This window comes from Crassostrea angulata, unplaced genomic scaffold (assembly GCF_025612915.1).
Source record: "Crassostrea angulata isolate pt1a10 unplaced genomic scaffold, ASM2561291v2 HiC_scaffold_1, whole genome shotgun sequence".
In the NCBI taxonomy this organism is placed as follows: Eukaryota; Metazoa; Mollusca; class Bivalvia; order Ostreida; family Ostreidae; genus Magallana; species Magallana angulata.
The window spans coordinates 185,039-195,210 of record NW_026441566.1 but is presented as its reverse complement, the minus strand read 5'-3'; the positions used below and the strand labels follow the sequence as shown (position 1 = coordinate 195,210).

The 10,172-nt window shown below is 33.5% G+C and overlaps 1 protein-coding gene across 1 annotated transcript; it reads left to right on the top strand.

The window, feature by feature from the left end:
• The first annotated feature begins 2,118 nt into the window (after nt 1–2,118).
• On the top strand, nt 2,119–8,180 carry LOC128168482 (heat shock 70 kDa protein 12A-like). Its single transcript, XM_052834672.1, has 4 exons — nt 2,119–2,646; nt 5,293–5,649; nt 5,802–5,952; nt 6,045–8,180. Exons 1-4 carry the CDS (start codon nt 2,236–2,238, stop codon nt 7,178–7,180), a joined length of 2,055 nt encoding a protein of 684 aa, XP_052690632.1. The 5' UTR covers nt 2,119–2,235; the 3' UTR covers nt 7,181–8,180.
• Nucleotides 8,181–10,172: the final 1,992 nt, after the last annotated feature.

Sequence of the window (10,172 nt, the reverse complement as noted above, 5' to 3'; positions counted from 1 at the left end):
GAGGGTGTGTAGCGATGAGCAGAACAATAGAGATCGACAACTAATATGGCGGTAGTCGGAGATAAAAGGGAAATAATGCGTATTTATGAATTCATGTCAGCTTTAGGTCGTTTAACAAAGTAGCCAAATATAGTATTTTAAAGCATCTTTCTCTTTCTCTTTCTCGTTTCAGGCGCGGATAAAATGAGGGAAGTGGGTTGTACTACTACTGCTTCTATTACACCCACCGCCAGTTTTGATAACTACGAATTATTTGGACAAACGCTCCTTCCATATAAATCTGACGTATCCTGTCCCCCCCCCCCCACCACCAAATAGAAAGTGGCAAGACCCCTCCTATCCCCCTCAATATCTGTGTTCGAGTTAAACAATTTTTACGACCTTTTGTTGTATTAGTTTGATTATCTTGCTGATCTTATACACTTATCATGGAATTTTATGGTATGAAAAGTATTATTTATTTTCAATTGCTAACAAAAACCAGATATATATAATATTTCGGTATAATGTTATCATAATAGAATGTTAGTAAGTAGAGTGTAAAAAACACACCTTCATAATATTTTATGTATCATGTTTACTTATCCATTATCTATTTTCTCCCTTTCCACATCTTTCATTTTCTCACAGAATCCCCATTTTAACGAAACCAACGCGCAGCATTGTGCAAGCGCGCAACAAAACATTGGGACTAGTGTTAATGTCTTATTTCTGAAAGAATCAATGTATCCTGGTACCATTGATTTTTAAAACGTTAACTTAAACGAAAAATATTTTACTATTTCAATATGCATGACTCTATTAACGGCAAAGTTCATGCAACAATGAACAACGTCGGGTGTCTGGGTTTCTTACGAGGTTGTTCGGAAATTATTGAGACAACATAAAAAATTTCCTTTCTAAGTGACAAATATTGGTTAAAACTGGACCATTGAAAAAACCTAAAAAAAATTAATGGGACAAAGTAACATTAAAAAAATATTGAATATTTGTTGACGATAGTTCATAAAAGGTGGTCGGGATACCCGGTGCAGGGATAAACTCGGAGATTAATAAACTTACACAATTACTAATTGTCGGTGGATCAACCTTTAATAGTAAAGGAAATCAAATGATTTATGTTCATTTCGACTAACTCGTGCAAGTTTCACTAGTGTTCGCGTTGAAATACGGAGATAGTACAAGTAGTACCAACTTGTAGAAATCTGACCACGAAGATTTATTGAATTTTGATGTCAAGGCGGCGCAGTGAAAATGCATCAAATTGGTGGGAAGAACACTGAATAGGACCTTTACATGCCAAAAAATTACTTCAACAAGAACTATACAATATAAAGGAATCATGAGCTTCATTTTATCGGATTTTTTAAAACTTTCTTTTTACTAGAATTAAAAGAAAGGGACACTATATCTACTACTTTTTACACAAAAACTGATGTCAACAGTTCTTAAAAATGTGCAGAATGACCTTAACAGACGTTTCACGGACAATTGACATATGGGTAGATATAACTCGATATTTTCCACAAAAAATCAAAAATGGAGAAGATACGTAAACGTTGTTATTTCAAAATGAAAATAAAAATGGGTGAGGAATGAAGAATAATTTATGTTTTTCGTTTGGTTTTTAATGCGGTTAAAACACACGAGCAAGGAAACGCTTTAGCAAGGAAATGACGCTGCGATGAGTTTGGGGTTGCACCGGGTCACTGAACGTAACCAAGTTCGTCAGCTTACCAGAAATGATCTAATGATGTATTTAACTGGAAATTTTCACATTAATGAATTGCATCCTGGTTAACATTTTAGTGAAATTTCAATGGTTTATCTTTTTTCTCAAGGGAGGAAATGTCTCAATAATTTCCGAACAACCCTCTTTTAATATATTGATTACAACAGATTGTGTTAATTTGTCCGGGTTAAAATTATTGTGAACATGAAAATTCATTTCATTGTAATGGGATAAAAAAGCCCCACTCCCTCCCGAGGTAATCATTGATAACACTGACCGACCAAGCTTGAAAACAAGAATAAAATGAAATGAAGATTATAAGCAATAAGATATCAGAAACGAAACTATCTATTTTGTCGAGGATCCTTTTCACAGTGGGTTTTTAACATCCATTGTCCTAAAATATACATCGCGGAAGTTTTGACAACGCGTAATGACATAGACCCAAACTGAAAGTAGCTAAACGGCGGCTTAGAATATATATTGAAATATTCCGTTTCAGAATGGACAATTACTTCAGTCCTTGGCCCGTTGTGTGCGCCATTGACTTTGGGACGACATACAGTGGCTATGCTTATTCCATGCGACCAGACTATGAGAGGAACCCATTAAATATTGAGTGCAATCCATCATGGTCGAACGAGGAAATGATGACACCAAAAACTCCGACTTGTATTCTATTCGATAAGTCGGAAAACTTCCATTCATTTGGGTACGAGGCAGAAAAGAAATATAGAAAGCTAGCTGAAAAAGCCCAAGAAAAACTAGAGATTGACGAAGAAGACGATAGCAATGATAGTGATGATAGTGATGATAGCGTCAATGAAAAAGTCGAAGATGAAATTGAAGAAGACAACGTTACTGAGTGGCTTTATTTCAGAAGATTTAAAATGAAGCTGTATCAAGACGATATGGTAGGTATATTAGTGTTTTCATTTGCGAGGTAACTCTACGTTGTAATTACGAATCCATTATATTTGAAATAGGATACAATGCACATTTATTTAAATTACTCGTACATATGCATTATAACACATGGGTGTTTTCAACCAGAAAAATTAGAACAGTTATACTTAAAAAGATCCTCAAAAAGTAAAGTCAGCAACTTTCTGAATTTTTGATGGACAGCCTTAATTAAACTATTAGATTTTTTTAGTGTATTTGTTAGTTTTGTGATAGCATAATTCCAATAAATCTCGCTTGTAATCGTATGAAATATTAGTAAAGTTGTTTTTTTTATATTTGTAATTTTGAGAAATCAGTGCTGTTATAGTGCTGTTATCTTTCTATACATTCTTAAGGTTCATTTTTTTGGTTTGACAACTCCTAACAAATGTGTTAAACTTCAAATCATTAGAAATAACATGAGTTTTATTTCATTTTTTTTAGCAGTTTTTGGGCTACGAATGAAAATAAGTTTTTTTTTCTCGGCATTTTTGATGTGCAAGTTACACCCTGTTGGACATCGGTGACACTGGTCTATTTTTGAGCGTTTCTCTTTTGATTTTGTAGATCAAATTTACAAATTAGACATTTGCCAACGGATATTGAGATAAAGTATTTGTCAATTTATTTCAAATCAAATACATTTCGTACATATCATAAAAAGTTTTTAATTTTTTTTATATCAAGATAAAATAATGTGACAGTAGCATTAGTTGATTTGAAAAGGACACACAGTTTCAAAAATCGTCTAGTACTCGACTCTCGCTTAACTGAGGCCCCCGATTAATCGACTAAGCAAACCGAGTAAAATTGACGTTCCTACTGATTATGCATTTATTATTTGAAAGCCCAATAGCGTTTTCCCCACATGTCTAACATGTTGTGTTTTTTCAAAATATTTATCAAGGTTACTTACAGAGAACAATAAAATTTTTAACTTTCCAAAGTTTTCTAAAACGTATTTTTTGGTTGAATACTGTGAAAGAAAAATCTAAACCGGTGAAAGTATTTCAATTATAATATACTTTAATCCACAGTAATATTGACTGATGTTCCCACCCACCATAAGGGGATGGGAGGGTGGCTTTGAATTTCTCTCAGGTTAGGATACATAAATCCTGTTAGTTAATTTTCCCCTTTATTTAGTATACCTCCGCTCCGAAGGAGAGGGGGTATACTGTTTTACCCTTGTGTGTCTGTCTGTCTGTTTGTCCGTCCGTAACAAAAATGTCTTTCGCATTTATCTCAGCAACTATTTATTGCAGATGCTTGAAATTTTTACACAGTGTTTGTTAAGACATGTCATATCGTGATATATATTTTTGTACCAATCGGACGTCAACTTCCAGTTAAATGACGACTTTGCTTATTTTTTAACCAAAATTTTCAAACAAATTTTTTTCAAAGATTTCTCAGCAACTTTTTATCGCAAAAGCTTGAAATTTTTACACAATATTTGTATAAGTATGCCATATCGTGGGATATATTTTTGTACCAATCAGACGTCAACTTCCTGTTAAATGACGACTTCGTTTATTTTTAGCCAAAATTTTCAAACACATTTTTGTCAAAGAATTCTCAGGAACTGTTTATCGCAGATGCTTGAAATTTTTACACAGTATTTGTATAGGTATGTTATAACGTGAGATTTAGTTTTGTACCAATCGGACGTCAACTTCCTGTTTAATGAGTACTTTGTTTATTTTTAGCCAAAACTTTCAAACAAATTTCCGTCAAAGATTTCTCAGCAACTATTTATCGCAGATGCTTGAAATTTTTACACACTTTTTGTTTTTGCTTGCCATATTGTGGGATATATTTCTGTACCAATCGGATGCCAGCTTTCTGTTAAATATCGACTTTATTTTGCATATTCACATCAGAGTGGGGGTATCACTAGTGAGCATTGGCTCACAGATATCTTGTTTTACTTAGTTTTGCATAAATGCGAATAAATTCACTTATGATATAGGTCTATAATGAAATATGTATGTATTTATCATTCCATCATGATATTTAGGAAATATTCTTCAATTTAGAAATGAAAAGTCCCCAAGATGTTTGGGCCTTGGGACTTAGGAACGATAACTCTTATCTGAGGAACTTTCATACCAAATAAAATTTAAAATATTTTTTGTGTTTATTTGCAAAGATTTTCATTCTAATTTTTTATGTCAAAGTTATTAAATTTACATTTTCTTATAACATCAAGCAGCCTTTTCAGATGATTTGTCAACAGAGTAAGAAAATATGAAAAATTATGTTTTGGGGAAATGCTAAAAAAAATTGCAAAAATAACATTTTTGAAAGTTAAGAAGTATTATATTTATTTTTAGGTGTCCGAAGGAAATATCCAACAAATAACAAAAAAATTCTCTCAATTTGTTAATAGTTAACTTTATGACAATTATTTTACAAAAACACGAAAAAACATTTAAATATTCTTTAAAAATTCCCATAGTACCCCTATCATCATTTTGATATTTGATAAGTATATGTTTTGTGGTCTTCTATTGAAAATTGGAATAAACTGTGGGTGTATAGAGCCACCTTAATATTATTTGTAATTTTGTTATTCATTGATAAGCAGAACAAATTATTGTATTTTATTACAGATGGCGAAGCAAAAATTAAAGAAATTGAAACTAAGTGCAGAAAATGGGAAGAAACTTCCAGCTTTGAAGGTATTTTCAGAAGCAATTAAATATCTGAAAGACCACTTTGAAGCCTTACTGCTTAAAACAACAATAAGAGATGATTGTAAAGGAAGTTCATTGAATTCAGATACGTCACAAGAGCAACGTCATACCTCTGTGTCCACAAGAAAACAGGAAACACACTCTGAACGTTCTGATTCCAATATTGTGGATAGTAATGACTCGTCTTGGTCGGACGACATCCTGTGGGTCCTAACAGTTCCTGCAATTTGGTCTGATCAAGCGAAACAGTTCATGCGTGATGCTGCTATACAGGTTTTTATAAAACGTTATTCCAATGTCACGTATTGTATAGTTAATGCGTTGTCTTGTTGTCAATTTGTTGTTTTGGACGTTCTGTTTGACTTTTTACATGATTTACTTTAGGTTGTATTCCGCTGCCCTGATACGTTGACTTGACTTTTTAGGCTGGCATTAGAGACGACCACTTGGTTTTGGCGCTGGAACCAGAGTCCGCTGCTCTGCTCTGTAAGCAGTTAGCACTGACCAAAAAAGCAGTTGATATCAAGGTACAGATGTTTGAACCTGGCAGCAAGTTCATGGTCATCGATTGTGGAGGTACGCCAACATCGTATTTACTTCTGTTATTATTGAAAGTATTTTGACATTGAATACAATGATAGCCTAAGATGTTGCCTTTTGATATTCAGGAGGAACAGTGGATGTGACGGCTTACAAAGTTGAAAACAACCAAGCCCTACGGGAGTTGCATTGCGCATCTGGAGATGCAGTAGGGGGAACAAATGTGGACATGCTTTTTATCAATCTTTTAAATGACATATTTAGAAAAGACGTGGTGGAAAGATTTCAGAACAAATCGCCATCAGATTGGCATGAATTGCTGAGAAGTATTGAAGTTAAAAAACGGGGTATTGGGCTAAAAAATCCAAACGAAAAGGAGAAAGAACTAATAACTTTTTCAAGTTTAGGTAGACTGATTGACGCATTTACACATTTAAATGGACACAGTAAAAATGCTATTTCTAAACGAATACAAGAAATGGATTTAAAAAAGAAGATAAAATGTAACGGTCCAAAGATGCGCATTGATGAAACTTACTTAATTGAGACAGTTTTTGCTGGTCCAATCAAAGATATTGTGAAACACTTGAAAAATTTGTTCGCTGAGAAAGACGTAAAAGGTATCGATATAATATTGCTTGTCGGGGGATTCTCCGAATGCCCACTCCTGCAAGATGCAATTAAGAGGGAATTTCCAGACAAGACAATTGTTAATCCGCGAGATGGCAGCATTGCGGTAATGAAGGGGGCGGTGTTGTTTGGACACAGTGCTGAGATTGTAGCTCAGAAAAGGATAGAACAGGGGCATCAGCTGCACGAAGTACAAGAAGTGTCTGAATGCGTAGTTCGTAGGAGTAGGGCGTACTATGGGGTTGCAACAGATGTTCCCTTTGTTGATGGTGAACATCTCCCAGTTTGTAGATATACCAACGAAGAAGGTTTATCTATGTGTTCAGACATTTTTGATTGCCTCATAAAGAAAAATCAGGAGATGGAAATAGGACAATCTGTTTTTGAAAAGACTTTCAAAGCCTCTAGTACATTGGCGAACGTAGAAATTTATCGATCAGACAGGGAGGTACAATACTGCCATGAAGATGGCTGTCGAAACATTGGAAATATTAATGCCCTTTATTCGGATGACATCGGTGATAGGAGATTATTTAAAATCCAGCTACATTTTGGTTTCACAGAAAAAATAGCAATAGCAATGGACATGAAGACACAAAAAACCTGGAAGGCCAAACTCGACTGTATTCTGTAGAATATCACCAAACGTTATAACAAACGCAACTCACCTCTCACATATAAACTATGTATAGAATCATTATAAACAATATAAACACTCTAAATGAGAGATCTCAGATATGACATCAACAGGAATATTGGGTTGGTGAAATACCTCTGTTGAGCCGATTTCTTCATTGTCTTATACAATACCTTTATGATTCAATGGACATGATTATTGTTTTATCCGAGGACTTACAGAGCCAGGGTTAAAAAGAAACATTTCGTACACAATAAATAAGCTGCGAATATTTGCCTGATTTGAGGTCTCTTGCCTAGGCAATCGTTAGAATTTGTTGGAATGACAATTTTGTTGACGGAATCGCAATCAATTTAGACTATGATATCCGAACAAGCACTACTTTATCTGGCATAAATTTGCCAAAAGACATCTCACTAGAAGTTGTAAAGCATAAGCTTATGCCAACGGAAACTTTACAATGAGCATAATTCTGAACGGCAGAACCTAGAATTGTCCCTTAAAGGAGTGGCCATCTTAAAACCGAAGAAAGACATTGTTGTCGTTTGTTTTATAATCAATATTGAAGACATCTCTTCTATTGCGGTATTGATTTAAGCCATTACCGTAAAATTTATACCACAAAATAATTTTTGACGACATAAGAATTCAACATTCTGGCTTTTTGGTCTTTTGAAAGCAATGGATGTTTGTTTTTTAACCCCTTAAAGATTTAGCCAGGGACATTTCTAGCAGAATAAGGAATTTGTTAATTCATTTCCTTACGAATATCACTGATTTTTCAAAATAGTTGCCTTCCAGAAACTCGCATTCTCTGTTTGACCACCTCGTTCAATGCATCTGCGATTTTATATTTTATTTTAGATAGGAATCGAAGTTTTCCAGGACATTTTACATGTATATTTTTTCCCCCGAGTACAATGCAAGATGAATTTATTCACGGTATATTTTGCTGCGGTTTGATAAATAAACACATTTTCTTTTTGTTTTGCTTCAACACCTTTTACATACCTTCAGTATTAAAAAGTGGTCTTTTTCAGGTGTATGCAGAAAATTGCCAATCATTTTATTTTATTATAACTTTGGCAGTAGTTGTCTATATGATTTATAAAATTCATTAGGATTTTGAACATTATAATCGACTTTCCATCATGCATTTTAGTGAAATAATATCCGAAGAACGCTATAAGCAATTTTAGACACTTTTCTTGAACAAGTCATGCGACAAAAGAAAGGAATATTATGTAGATAAAAGGTAAGAGGATTGGCCTCCATTTATCTCTTCGTAAAATTATAAAGTTAGAAATGAAAAATGGGATTTTTTCTTTATGCAATCTCAAGGAAATAAGGTACTTTAGTGGCACAGCGTATTTAAATTATTCAAATAGGTACTTTATTACTTTTTATGGATCCCCGATTTCAATGCGGATTCCCCAATGAACATACATCCTAAAACACTTTTGCTGAGATTTAGTTCTTCTGCTGCACAATATTGTTATCTCCTTTGATTTGCGGATTTTCTTTTTCATCTTAGATTAAATGAAAATTTAACATTTTCTGCGTTTTCTCATTTCAAGTAGGTGTTTTTGTTTGGATATATTGAATAATGAAGAATTGCTATAATGTTGAGGGTAAACGGATTTCCTGAAGCTTCCTGTTTAGATTGCTGAACAAAGTTATTTTATATATCTTAGGATTAGGTTTCGTTTGCATGTGCATTACATCATTTGATAAAACTCTCTCCCTGAATGTGACTATGTGATTGTACTTAACGTTCCTAAGTTGTTGAGGGTGCTTTAGAGAATGCAGCACTATGAATCTGTGGTCTACAATTGCATTATCGTAAAAGAACAATTCCACTCTAGAAGACCAGAGTATAAAAAATGAAAGTGAATGACTTTGCATATTTTAAATAGAAAACAATGATTGTTTGTTTGAAAAAGGACTGGTTTGATAAAATTCAGTATTTGCTACCAGTTTTGAAAATGTATCTTTATAATACCGAATCAAGCAATAACTGTATCATTTCAAATACACATATTCTTTATTTTTTGCATGTTGATATTCTACTTATTTCTAACTACTATTGACATATTTAATAAAATCTTTTAATAGCGTTGATTATAAGGCAAACAATCGTAATAAGAAAACCCTAAATAGTCCTTTTTAATCCCAAGTACGTTCCACTGCTCAAAGTGGTCCCCCCAAAATCTTTACATTTCTTTGCCTCTTGTCTGACTTTCTCTCTCTTTTTATCATTTTTCTAGCTTTTGTCTAGGAATGTGCAAACGACCTACAAATGTTACTATGCTTTTTGTTAATATCCTGTTAACACACTAAAATTCTCGCCAATACATGTTGATGTATAAATGTGTTTAAATTAAATCGATGGTTTTGCAGAAAGTTTATAGTCTAGGTTGCAAGTTAAACTAAGAAATGACGAACCTATAACTTTTTAAATATATTTCAATTTATCACATGTTTATCCCAATATACGGTGGATATCACTCATAGGATAAATTTTTGATATTCCACTGTGTGTTCTTACGCCACCTGACGTCATAGTTAATCATTACGTAGGTTTAGACGGTTGATTGACGTAGAATGAAAAAGGAAATAATTAATTCAGTTGAGAAGTGTTGAGATATAAATTTGAAACATTTAATGTTGTCTCAGTTATTTGTCATGAATTCATAAAATAAATGCCAAAGCTCGGGGATAGAAAACACACAACTCGTTGGATAAAAATCATATACCATCGCAAATCATGAGAGATCCTATATAAATTGCAAAAACCGACTGTGAGAATGAACAAAATATTATAATTTGTTATACCCCTGTAAAACAGTTACTATATAACTCTATACGAAAAAAGTCCAACATTTTGACTGTTGGACTGAAACTGTTAGATTGGAACTGTTAAAATTGACTGTTAAAAAAGACTGTTGACTGGTGACGTCACATTCCGCGAAAACGTGTTATTGATTAG

Coding starts and splice junctions, on each gene's coding strand:
- LOC128168482 (XM_052834672.1), top strand. CDS start 2,236: ATGGACAATTACTTCAGTCCTTGGCCCGTTGTGTGCGCCATTGACTTT. Junction 2,647..5,292: donor AGCTGTATCAAGACGATATG/GTAGGTATATTA, acceptor ATTTTATTACAG/ATGGCGAAGCAAAAATTAAA. Junction 5,953..6,044: donor CATGGTCATCGATTGTGGAG/GTACGCCAACAT, acceptor TTTGATATTCAG/GAGGAACAGTGGATGTGACG.